Source organism: Leptonychotes weddellii, chromosome 6, assembly GCF_054177405.1.
Source record: "Leptonychotes weddellii isolate Sample4059 chromosome 6, ASM5417740v2, whole genome shotgun sequence".
NCBI lineage: Eukaryota > Metazoa > Chordata > Mammalia > Carnivora > Phocidae > Leptonychotes > Leptonychotes weddellii.
The window spans coordinates 28,548,835-28,562,146 of NC_138374.1; the positions used below are offsets into that span (position 1 = coordinate 28,548,835).

General features: G+C 51.0%; 1 protein-coding gene across 1 annotated transcript in view; it reads left to right on the forward strand.

The window, feature by feature from the left end:
- The first annotated feature begins 3,687 nt into the window (after positions 1 to 3,687).
- Positions 3,688 to 13,312, forward strand: part of TLL2 (tolloid like 2) — a 115,393-nt gene continuing 105,768 nt past the window's right edge. The window contains exon 1 of the mRNA XM_081823729.1: positions 3,688 to 3,942. Coding sequence (XP_081679855.1) covers positions 3,750 to 3,942 — 193 coding nt within the window. The 5' untranslated portion in view covers positions 3,688 to 3,749. The remainder of the gene's footprint in view (positions 3,943 to 13,312) is intronic.

Genomic DNA, 13,312 nt, shown 5'->3' on the forward strand with positions numbered 1-13,312 from the left:
GAGCCCGACGTGGGACTCCATCCCAGGACCCCGGGATCATGACCTGAGCCGAAGGCAGACACTTAATGACTGAACCACCCAGGCGCCTCCCCCCTTTTTGAGAACTATTTTATTAAACTGTTAATCTACAGTTTAACATTAGAAAAAGGGAGAGGGGCACCTGGGTGGCTCAGTCATTGGGCGTCTGCCTTCGGCTCCGGTCATGATCCCGGGGTCCTGGGATCGAGCCCCACGTCTGGCTCCCTGCTCGGCGGGAAGTCTGCTTCTCCCTCTCCCACTCCCCCTGCTTGTGTTCTCTCTCTCGCTATGTCTCTCTGTGTCAAATAAATATTCTAAAAAAAAAAGGGGAATGTGTCTCCACTGGGACATGTGGAGTCAATGGTAATATAGTCTACAAATGTATTTTAAATCATTTTAAAAACTGCATGTTTAAGGTGATAAAAGTTTCAGATTTACAAAGTGCAGGAGATGGTTGTAGGGAGAGGCTGATGTAAGTCATTTTAACTGGCCAATGTTCTGGTTATTCATAGTGGCCCAGTCTAAGCTACTAAGATTCTGGGTCTTAACCTTGAAGGTCATTGACGGGAAGGGAGGGTCTAGAGAGTGAAATATGGAAGGTGGCTCCAAGTTGGGGTTGGTTATCAGTCAGGTAGCGCAGACATACATAGGTAAGTGTCATAAGTGTGGTAAGCTATTATAATAGGTGTTGGCATGAGGATGCAAGCTGTGTGGTTATCAAGTTGTACCCAGCAGAGACATGGAGTGTGAAGCAGCAAGACTCTGTTAGGGTGACTGCAAGGTGTTCAATGCAACAAGAGTGGAGAGTGGACAGAGGTGGAAGGAGCCAAGGCTAGAAGTGTGAACGGAAGGCCTGATGGTAGATCGTAAGTTCTGGTGTGTTGGAGGAGCTCGGATAAAGGTTTTGGAGAAGAGCTACAAGGGGTTTTGAACAGCTGTTAAAGATTGTAACTTAAATATTTTAATAACCTTCTCTAAGGAACTCAAAGTGCCTTCTCAGTGGTAATGTAAACAAAGGAATGAGCCAGCAGATGAGAGTGTCTGCTTTATTCTACAGGTTCTGCTCCCTGCGTTGGAGGAGATGATGATGATGTGTAGTGGCCTGGAATGGCAAAATGAGAAAGTGGCCTGTGTGGAGTAGTTGAGGATAAAACTTAGGGGTTGTGCAGGGGTTCGAGAGCTGCTGCAAGAGAACTGGTCTGCTCTGGGTATACGGAAATAGATGGAATGAGTTGGGTGGAGGACAGACATCTGACTAAACGGGGGGGAAAAGCTTGTATACTTGGCAGGCTTTCCACAGGACCATGAGCTATGGGGGAGGAAACCCACAAAAATTATGAATAATCATGGATGTAATGGAACTATGATGAGCAGCTTTAGAGCATAAAGCCTTTTATTCTACCTCTAGTTTTCCCATGGGATTTAAATTTAAAAATGCATATTTTAAAAATTATGTGAACCCAGATTAGAGTTTAATATATAAAAGTAATTTGTGAAATCAGGAACTATGGAGCTGATAAAAATTATTAACCATCCCTTTTCAGCCGTTCCTATCTAATCTCTCAATACTGTGATCCAAATGTTTTGTTGCTATTTGTTGACTGAGAGCCAAAGTAGCAGCAAAACAAGGCTTCTGACATAAAACTGTGCAGCTTGCTCATTCAGGAACACCACTGTCTTCTAAATATTTGGACAAAGACTGTTGGTGAGAAGACCTGGCAGCTACTCACCAGGTGGGGATTAGAGGCAATAAAAGCTCACAACCTCAGGGCTTGTACAAGAGGTCTCCTGTAATGTCCTACTTTCCAGAGGAATTCCCTGCTAATGAGGAAGCCAGTTGGCTCTTTGTCTAGTGCCATCTGGAGACCTGGAGGTGTCACAGAAGTTTGTTAGGCTTTTTAGATGTTGACTTTGTGGACTTGGTGACCTTCATTGGGTTCAATGCAGGGAACTATGGCGTTGGGTTTGACTCCTTCCAGCATTCAGGCAGAAATGCCATTCAACCCCTTCCCACACCTATCGCCTGTTTAATGGCCACTTGGCCTCTTCCCTGCCATTTGGTGACATCCATTCCCCCCAGATTTCTTTCTCCCACTTAGGAGTTCCAAATCAGATCATCTTGCCCAATCTGGGTCCATTCTGTATGTGCCCATTCAATGATGAAACAGGGTCAACTTGGATTTCTTTTTAAGGGTGAAGACAAAATACCCAAAAGCCACCTTCCAGTGGTTAAGTTTTGAACCATTACTGATTTGAAGGACTTGTTATCTTAGTTAATAGGTAAGACAGATTATCATAATGCAAGAAATTAGAGTCCTGTATATAAAGTCCAGTTCTGGGCTCCCTGTCAGCTAGTTTGTCATTAGTGGCTGTGAAATCATGTGGAAACCCAAAAGGAAGTTTAGTTCATTTTTTGCTTGCAGTTTAAATGAAAAAAGATTCTACTGGGTGTGATGCTGAACAATCTCTACACATTGGTGTGTTTTACTCCTTGATTAGGGCAATTTTGCTTGCATAAAAAGGTCTTTGAAATGCCTCATGGTAATAGTACTTTTTATGTCTATAAAAATGGCTCAGCTCTGACAATTTTTACATTTAAGGTACAGCGTGGGAGTGGGTTTCAAATATCTCTTGATTATTCTTCTAAATTATTTGGGCATATGTTTTTAATTGGCAAAAAATAACCAGACTTCAGAAATTGGTCATTTTTATTCCATCAAGTTAATGGTGAGTGGCTTATTTAATAAAAACATGTCTGTAATGTAACACAAATAGCACGTACAGCTGTTCATTTGTCAATCTTTTTGCCTGTATGAGGCATCTTAAACAGTTTTGCTAAAGGATAGGGTCACCAAGAGGGGAAATCTGTCATTTTAAATAATTCTTCCCCTAAGGCACCGTATCACCAGCCACCACGTTGGATGAGGTGGGTGCTGCAGCAAGCGTCCTTCGTGGCTGGACGAGGGATGTTGAGAAAGCTGAGAGAATCGTAATCTTTTATTTTTTTCTGAGCTGAAAGCTACCAGCGAGAAGATTAACTTCATTCCTCAGGAGAAACGATTGTCCGAAAGCACAGAGCCAGTCGGTTAACGACGCGGACCGCGCACACCGGGCTCCTGGTCCTGAGCTCTGAGCCGCCGCCACTGCTGCCTGCCTTCGCCCACGTGTGCATCAGGGAGTTGTAAAGTGAGTTACGCCAACAAATAAGCGGGAAGTCCAGCCTTGATCTTCAGGAGCAACGTTCTCGGGGGGCCAGAGGCCGAAGTGGCGCCGACAGAAGGGCGCCCCGGGCTCGGTGGGAGCTCCGCGGGTCCTTGCCTTCAGCATCTTCACCTCGCTCCCCTTCCTCCGAAGTTGCGGAGGTGCCTGGAAGAGGAGGGGCCTCGCCTCGGGCGCCCGAGTGATTGGCTGCCCGGGGCCCCCGGCGAGGGCTGTGTGGTCCAGCCCGGGTGGAGAGGGGCGGAGCGGCCACTGCTCCAACCACCGCCACCACCGCCACAGCCGCAGCCGCCGCAGCTTCGGGCGCCGGGCAAGAAGCTCCGAGCGGCGGCTTCCCGGGCGCCCCGACGCGGACCGGGGCGCCGCGCTCTGCTCGCTCCGCGCCCGAGCCATGCCGGGCAGCCGTGCGTAATCGCCGCGCCGTCGCCGACCTGCCCCTGTGCGCGGTCCCTGGTCCCAGCGGAGCTTTCCGTGCTCGCATCTCCCTCGTTCTCCGTCGGCCCCTCGCAACCATGCCCCGGGCGACTGCTCTCGGGGTCCCGGTGCCCCTGCTGCTGCCTGTCCTGCTGCTGCTGCTACCGCCGCTGCGCCGCGGCGCCGGGGGGCTGGCGGAGCTCTCGGACGCCGCCCCGGACTATTCGGCGCTGGAAGGCGAGGAGGGCGCGGAGCAGCAGCTGGAGCATTACCACGACCCGTGCAAAGCCGGTAGGTGCCGCCGCCGCCGCCGGGGAAGTCCGGCAGAAGTTTGCCTTTGAAATGCAAATGAGTGGTGGGCAAGCCTGCGCGGCCGTCTGTGGGGCGGGTCTCCCTCCCCTCCCCCGAGATCGCCCGGCTCCCCGGGAAAACAATGCCACTCCGGCTGGGACGTCCCGGCCGCGGGCCTGCGGCGCGCCCCGGGTGGCAGCCTCGGGAGCGTTCCCACAGCCGAGGAGGGCGGGCGCCCGGGCCGCCTGACAGCCAGGTGCTCCGCACGAGCGGCCGCCGGACGCGCGGGGCTGGGCGCGCAGCTCCCGGGCTCGGAGGGAGCCCTGGCCCCGGTTTCCCCGCGTTTGCAAGTTGTGCGCAAAGTTTCCCGAGACCTCGTGCCTGCTCTTGGGAAGAGAAGAACAAAACCCGAAAAGCTGCACGGCGGGCACAGGGAAAGTGGTAGCTGAGGGAGAATGCGCGTGACCCGCGTTGCCGCCAAGTTCCCTGTAGCCCCCTCAGCGTGGTCCGGGTCTGGGGGGCGCGGAGATGGAAGCCGGCACGTGCTCTAATCCCTCAGGAAGCGGCGCCCCGGGACGCGCGGGTCTTTCTGGCGCACATCGGGCCGGGGCGCCGCGGCTCCCTTCCCGGAGCCACCAGCCGGCTCGTGGGTCCCCAGGGGCGTGGCCTCCGAGCCCGAGCGCTCCGGGCGGCAGCGCCGCCGGGCCCCGGGCGCAGGTTCCCGAGAGCCCACGAGTCTGGGGAGCTCCGGCCGGGACCGCTCCTGGCCGGCGGCCGGCGGCCCGCAGAGATGAACACAAGGAACGGAGAGCGCGGCCTCCCTCCTCTCCCCGTGCTGTGGTCGGCCCGGGCTGGGGGAGCGCCGTGGCCAGGGGCCCCACTTCTTCACTCCCTGGAGACCTCTGGTAGTCTCAGTTGCCTCATCTCTAAACTGGGCGCAGTATTATAGGAGGTCTCATGATGTATGGGAGAATTCTCTGCAAATGGAGTAATGAGATGGTCCTGTAATAACCTGTATTGTTACTGCAGCGGCTGTGGGCTAGGTTGGGGGTCGGACAGATCAGAACTGGGCGAAGTCTGGGGGAAGACCAGGTCACTAGGAGGCGGGAGGACCCAGAGGCTGTGAGACCTGAGTGTCTTGTGAAGGTTGAAGACCAGGCTTGAGGGGCCTGGTCTTACCTTGCAGGAATAGTCCTCCAGAATACCCACCTATTGCTGTACCTGGTGGGGCTTCTGAGTTAAGAAGGTGGGCAGAAATGTTGGTTCCTGGGTCATTTGAGAAAATGTCAGCAGGTAGCATGTCCCGACCGAGGTATCTCAGTTTGTCATGGGACCCAGCCCATGATCAGGGAGAAGTCTCTGGAGCACTGTTGGAATGGTGGTGACCTTGCCGGGAAAGAGACTGAGGCTGTGAAAATGGGGCGGGGTCTAAAGGAGATGAATCAACCATCCCGTGAGCCTGTCAGATCCTGGACTCTACTGGATGTGTGCTGGGGCCTCTGGGCCCCGATGTGGGCAGCTGGGGCCTCGACACGGGAAGCCATCAGTCTGTTCAGGGATGTACTGAGCACCTCTGGTATGCTGGGTGCTGCAAATCCTGGTGAAAGAGGCACAGGTCTGTCTGGGAGAGCCCTCCAGCTCCCAGTCGCAGCCTTGTGGAATAACGGTAAGGCAGGTTTGCCTCCAATAATTTTGTAGAAAATGCTAGATAACCAGGGCATGCGTGTTCTGTGACTCTTCGCACACAGGATGGGATGGGCGGGCCGGGCTGGAGAGTAGAGGATCTTGGGAGCTTGGTTTCAGCCCGCTCCAGGCAAGCTCCATAGCCATCCTTGATCTTCAGTCGCCTTGGCCTCTCCTTAAGCTGTGCTCATTCTAAGAGTGGCCAGAAGAGGGCGATGGCAAGGGAAACCTGGGGAAAAGGTCACATCTCAGTCTGTCCATGCTTCTGGAAATTCCCAGAGCTAGGAAAAGCCTTCTGGAAGGACAAAAAGCAGTTCACCAGGGCACTGAGATCTCAATGGAAGGACATGTGTCGAGGCTGAGGGGGAACACTGCATTTCCTGGTTCCACATTTAAACCAAATGTTTAGGGGCAGCCTCTCATCCTATCCCAGTCAATCCCAACTTCTGACTCCTCTGCCAAGAGGGAGGGCTTCAGGGCTTTGAATCTAAAACACGTCCCACCTGCCCTTTCTTGAGTGGGACACAGTGCATTATGCTGCAGACACAGTGCAGGGAGGAGAGTCGGGGATCTGGTCCTGGCCTCTTGGAGCTGTGTTACCTCGGACAAGTCCCCTCCTCTTGGGGTCTCAGTTGCTCATCTGCAGGATAAGGTGGTTAGACTTGTTAGGGTTGCAAACTGACAGGCCCAGAGAGCTGATTCTCTTGGTCCACGTCTGTCAGCTGTCTTGCCCTGTGCCCACTTCACACCTTGTGGGTGTTTGAATTTGCGCCCCTGGCTCCTTCCTACTTAGTGTTCTGTGGTTCTATGACCTTTGCTTCCAGCTCAGCCTCTCAGAGGCTGACCAAACTGGTAAGTGTTTCACTGTTTACTATTTTACTATTTACCATTTCACCGCTTTTACCATTTTGAAAACCGTTTTTTTTTTTTTTTACCATTTTACCATTTATGAATTTTATCATTTCCTCTGCTGTTTACATTCTGTGTGACCTTGGGCAATACACTTAATGTCTCTGTGCCTTAGTGTCCTTGTTTATAAATGAGGATGATTCCAAATAGATTAAAGTGCTTAAAACAGCACCTGCTATCTATGTAGGTTCTTTACAAACAGGTTTTCTAGAAACTTGTTAAAGGAACATCTTCATGTGGACCTTTGAAGCAAGTTTTAAAGTGTAACATTTAAATTTACTAATGAACAATCTACTTAATGCTGTAAAAAGGGATGCTTTTCAAATCAGATGCTGGTGGAGTGGGAGTGAATGTGTGCGGTCCTCCTGGCCTGGGGCTGGTGAGGTACACTAGTCTTTCTGGGCACGGTCTCTGCCTAGCAGTCCACAGCTCTCTCTGCTGTTTTTTTTTTTTTTTTCATCTAATACTGTAAGTGCAGCCAAGGGTTCAATTGATAGTGAATTATAAGATATCCTCCCAACCACCATGCCTCTGAGAGTGACCTTTGCAAAGCTTCTGAGGGCTTCTCCTGCCTATTTGCTCTCATCCACAATTCTTTAGCTGGATTCAGGACCAGAGGCCTGGGTCCTTATTCCTTTTACTCCCTGTGTGGCCTTGAGCAAGTCACTTCACCTCTCCATGCCTCAGTCTTTTCATCTGCAAAATGGGGATGAGAATAAACCACTTGCCTTATAGGGTGGGCCTGTGGCTAGTTGTAGCTAGATTCCTCAGACAAGGACTTGTGTGTCGATAGTTCGTTTGGGAGGTGATCCCAAGAAGCAGGAAGAGTAGAACAGAGAAGGAGGAAATCCAACGAAGGGAGTGAATTGAAGTAGCTGCTTTTGTTGATGGAGTCTTGCACCCACCAGGACCTCTGCAAAGCTTCCAGAAAGTCTCGTAGAATTCCTTGCCCATACAATAGGGGACTGGAGCATTTCTCCAAAGAAATGCTGTCCTTCATTATTTGCTCCCTGTTCTTTTGATTTCTGTGTAAAAAACCACCCAAACTCGGTGGTGTAGAACAACAACCATTTTATTGTTTTGGTGATTCTGCAGGAGTTTGGAAAGGGCACTACAGAGGTGATTTGTCTCTGCTCTGCAGTGTCTGAGCCTCTCCTGGGAAGATTTGCAGGCGGTGGTGATGGAGGTGGGTGTGACTTGACAGCTGGGGGCTGGAATCATCTGGAGCTTCATTTGGGAGCCTGCAAATGGCTTCTCTGTGTGGTCTCTCCATGCGGGCTAGTTGGGCTTCCTCACAGCATGGCAGCTTGATTCTAAGTGCTCACATCCCAAGAGAACTAGATGGAAGCTGTATTGCCTCGGGAGCTGCATATCGTCATTTCCACCGTGGTCCCAAGCCTTACCAAATTCCAGGGAAGGAACCTAAACCCAGCTCTCCACGGGAGGAGTATCAAAGTCACATTGTTAAAAGAGTTTGTGGAATAGGGGATATTGCCTCAGCCAGTTTGGGAAAATAGGACCTGCCATGCTCCTCCAGGCATTATTTCTGGTACATGCAGCCTGCATCTGTGTGTTCAGGCACCATGGTCGCTAACAGATTCAGAAAAAGTTCTTAAGCAGAAAAGTGGGGAGACATGCAGCGCTGCATGGAACGGCCCAGAGTTAAGTTGAGGATGTGTGACTTAGATCACCAAAATTGTCTACATGAAGCTCAAATGATGCAAAAGCGCTTTGTAAACTGTAAAGTGCTGCGCAGCCTTCTGGATTTACTAAACCCAAGGAAACTAGCCGACGGTCAACTTCCCTTTCCAGCTGGCAGCTTGATAAATCCCAGGGCCTTCCTCACTACTCCATGTTCACCTATGATAAAGACATGTATTGCTACATAAATGAATATAGTCAGTGCTCCCTGATGGCTGACGGCATATGGCCTAGGAGCCAGTGGTGAGGATGCTGGTCTGGAAGCTACTCTTCCCTTCCCACACTTTCAGACCTTACTTCTGCCTGAAATGTGGGGCCCTACTCTACCTTGTCAGGCTCTCCCGGACACAGTGACCTCACCCATCAGCTCCTGATTTTCAGAGCCCCCCAGAGCCCTCAAGGACAGTACTCTCTGGGGCAGCCAGCAGCCCTCACATTACCAATGCAAGGCTGGAATGTCCTAGTCTGTGAGGTCGGGGATGTTTGTCTGTTTCAGTCACTGCTCTAAGCCCAGTGCCTAGGGCGGTGCCTGGAACGTTGTGGGGTACTCATCAGTATTTGCTGAAGGAGGGAATGATGACTTTGGCCCTGTGTGGATTGGGTCTATGGCCGAAGGGATCTCCATGCTCACTGTCAGCCTGGAAAGTAGTGATGCAGACCTGGCCCAGTGGGCTGCAGCCCTCCTAAGAGCGCTCCAAGTTGGGGGGTCCTGGGAAGTGCCCCCCCCGGGGGTTTCCATCCTCATGGCAGGAGCAGGTGCCCTGGTTTCTTATGCACAGCTGTGAGGTTTCCATGGGGCCTCCTAGAGGCCTGTCTCCATGGTACCCCTACTACTCTCTCCTGTCAGACTCCCACCCCCATGGGCCACACTCAGGACAGGGCAGCTGGCATTTTACAACTTTATTTTCATTCCTACTTGTCATGGGGTCCTTGCTGATGGGCAGGTGCTGATCTGACAGAGTCAAAATATTTCAGGGCTGTATGGAAATGGAAGTTTATTTTCCCACTTCTCCAGGCAGGAGCAGCATCTAGTTCATCTCTCTTTCTAACCTGTCACCCCCTGAAGTGCACTAGGGCAAGGCCTGAGGTGGGGAAGAGCACAGGCTTTGACACCTGACAGACCTGGATTCAAAACCTGCTGCCTGTGCAGGGCTTTGTGACCTGGAGTAAGTTACTTAACCTCTGAGCCTCTGTTTCCTCCACTTGGCAAGAACTGCTAATAGTCACCGTTCAGGATTGTTGAAAGGATTACGTGATTCAAGCACAGCTTCTGGCTTGGGCAAGCGTTCAGTGACTGATGTGTACATCATTAGAACACAGAGCAGGTACTCACAGCCCCTTCTTGAGCTCTTTGTTGACATGCTATAGAGGAATTTGAATTCTTTTAGTAAATTAACAACTGATTTCATGTAGTGTAGTTAGGGATTCTTACATTCAGACCTGAAAATTATTGGTAAACAGTGTCTCCTAAGTAGTTGAAGGATGAATGTTATGGTATGTGAGTTATAGCTCAATAAAGATTAAAAAAAAAAAAAAGTAAGTGAAGGTGAGGACGGGCCAAGGCTGAGTTGGGTGAAGAAATACATGGTCTTGGCCCCTCAGTAACTGTCATACAAAGACACAGCAACTCAAGCAAGCAGAGCCACTGTGGCCCTCAGATGCCCAACAGAACCCAGAGGTCCCAACAGTGGGCAAGACTCACACTGGGGTGGGCAGTGTCTGGGAGAGGAGAGGCCTGGAAGGGGCACACCTTGACCCCCTTTGGATGAGCATAGTCCAAGAGCTGAGTGAGAGCAGGAACTCCATCCCATTGATCCTGACCCAGCCCCAGGAGTAAACAGGCAGCTCTGTCAGTTCCCATTTTGCACATGGGGAAACTGAGCTTCATGCCCAGACCTACTGCCTGACATTGATGGTCCTGTGACTTCTGACGTTGTCTTTGTAGACGGAGCTCAGGTTCTGAAGACAAAGTCCTCAATGGTATCATCCAACGTGGATCCCCAGCTCTGACATCAGTGGAGCCCACTGTTCTCTTCTTTCCCTTCGCCAGCTCTGCAGTGATCAGTGTCTCACACCCTCTTCTGGGAGTGGCATGTATGTTGGGAGCAAATCCTTTAATCCCCTGCCCAGTGAAACAGAGAGGAGGGCAGGAGCTGAACCACAGAGCCATCCACAGCAGCCCTGGATCTGCAGGGCACCCACCACGCTCAGGGCTGAACGTGACCTTCTCAGCAAGAAGATGCTGCTGATAGAAGCGGGTGTAGACAGGCCAGCAGCTTGTCCCATTCAGCAGCACCTCCCGTGGTGAGTTGGGGACCTTCTGCTTCTTGCTGCTTCTCTAGCCACTCTCAGGACACGAACCAGACTGGGCAGCCTCCTCCCCAGCCTGCTGGTTCTGCACCCAGGTTTTGGAGTAAATGGAATCCTTCAATAAATGTGAAATATTGCAGTAATCCTGTGGCTCTGGGAGAACCCATCATGCGCAAAAAGTATGTGGCTTAAATTGAGTCCCCTGAACAGCACCACCTTGCATGATGTGAGACACCTGGGGGCTAAGTGGGCAGACTCTAGAGACAAAGTGCCCGAGTTCAGATCCTGGCTGTACCACTTAGTGGCTGTGGGACCCTAAGCCACCTGCTTCAGCCCTCTGAATCTCAGTTTGCTCGACTAGAAAATGTGGATACTAATATCTACCACGTAGGGTTATTATGAAGATTACACGAGTTAGTATAGACAAAGCTTTTGAATAGTGCCTGGAACATGGTAAATATTCAGTAAATATTTTTCTTTTTATTACTATCATCTCACAAAAATTCAACAAGGTTTCCAAGTGGCAGGAAACCAAGTATCGGAACAACAGAAGCCAGATGATGTTTCCAGAGCTTTATGTTTCCTGACGACACCGCTGCTCATAGCTCTTCTATATCCAGAGACCTTGGTGTGAAAATAAATGTGCCGCGAATGTCACTGGCTTCCTTGATATTATCCTGAGGTAGGGGCAGAGGGGTGGTTCCGCGCCCTGCAAGCCAACCAGCTGTGTAGGCCCGACTGAGAAGCCAGCCCCTGACTATTTGGAGATATGTGAATGGTGTTGGGCCTGAGCCTCCATTCAGCCAATGCCCCCCACCCCCCCGACCCCCAGCCACTCTTATTTTTAAAAGCGTTCATTCCTCAGGGCACCTGGGTGACTCAGTTGGTAACTGTCTGCCTTTGGCTCAGGTCATGATCCTGGGGCCCTGGGATCGAGCCCCGCGTCGGGCTCCCTGCTCAGCAGGGAGTCTGCTTCTCCCACTCCCTCTGCTCCTCTCCACCCCCAACTCATGCTCTTTTTCTCTCTCTCTCAAATAATTAAATAAAATCTTTAAAAAATAAAAAATAAATAAAAGCATGCATTCCCCCAAGTTGCAAATAGCTGAGGTGCAAGCAGGATTTGGGCCCACATCATGTTTGATGGTGGCACAGTCCTTCTGCTATGGACACCTAGTCAGGTAATCTGAATAGAGGATGTAACTTCATTGATCCCCAAATATTTGCCTTCTCACCCCTCAGCATGCTTTTCAAAAGGAGAATTACGATATTAACCTTCACGGTGGTTACAGCATTGCCTTAGAGCTTGGGGCCATGCCTGATGGTTTTCAAAGCTCTTTTCCTTCTCCTCTCTCCACTGGTCTCTCAAATAGCCAGGAGATGATCTGAGCACTCATGGGAGATGGTCTGGGCTCTTATGATCTGTGGGCACTGGGAGATATGGTCCAGGTGCACACAGGGGAGAAGCTGGGCTGGGGCGTGTGTGGAACACTGAACTCATACGTGGTGAGACAAGGACCTCCAACCCCTGTTGTCTTCCCTAAGCACATGGCCTCTCCAAGCCCGGAGCCACTTCCCTTCTCCTGGATCCCTCCACGCCGTCAACAAGCACCTCTGTGCTGTCCACTCTGAAGGTCATGTTGGTGTACTTGCTCCCCAGAGCACCATAGCCCACTGCCTCCTCCCTGCCTTTTTCTCTATCCTTGGCTAGGACTCCAACAAGGATAAGACACTTCTGGCCTTCAAAGTACTCTCAGTCCCAAAGCATCAGGGAGAAATGATACAAAGTGTTGAATGTCATCTGTCCCCTCTCTGTTCCTCCATCCCTTTCCCTGAAGGCCTGGGGCAGTGCCTGGTGTCAGGCTGGTTGAGGATGATGGGTCCAGTCACTCTCTTCACCCCGGAGGGAGAGGACTTAGATGCGTGAGTGGCCATTGGGAGACAGAGCAGATCAGTGAAATGTCATGTTTAAGAGACTGTTTTTGGCCTCTGGCAGCCCATGGCATGAAGCCTGCCTCTGTCCTCAGTCCGTGTGTGGTTTTGACTAAGTTTCTTTACCTCTTTGAACTCGTTTCCTCATTTGGAAAATGGGAATGGTATGAAAACCCATCAAATAGGTTTGCTGGAGGATTAAATGAGGCAGTGAACAGAAGTGTTTAGCGAGCAGTTATTAATTGTTGGCTCTTCTCTTTGCGACGGTTACTATTACTCCTGTTATTGTTCCCCATTTAAGAATTTCTAAGTGACAATCTCTCTGTGGCCTGTGTATGCTTATCTCTCCCTCTCAGGGCTACAAAGAGTTCTCTTGGGATCCATAGCATGTGGCAAGTGATAATTTATTGCTCCACAGCTCTCTCGCTCTCATCCATGAAGCAGAGGGAGGATGACAGATAAACCAAATGCATATTAGCAGGTTTCTCATGGTATCCTCTTAGCCTGCTCATAATACAGTTCTGCCTGGATGCAAACATAGCAACAGAAACCGAGCTTTCCTGCTGATTGGTTACAGACCTATCTGTGATCACGCCACCCTCTAACCACTTCTGTCAATTACCAATAAATATTCTCAAGCTCGTCTGCATGAGCACTTGAGTGTTGACGTTCAGCCCCGAGTCTTTGCCCGCTCCACCAGCTGGGCCACTTATCTCCAAGCTCATCCTGCAATTTGCACCAAGCCTCCTCCCCTTCCTCCCACCTGGGTTACTGGCCTTGAGCTGATGTGAGTCCTGCCTGAGCCAGTTTCCCACAGGAGCCAGCTACCTTCCACCCT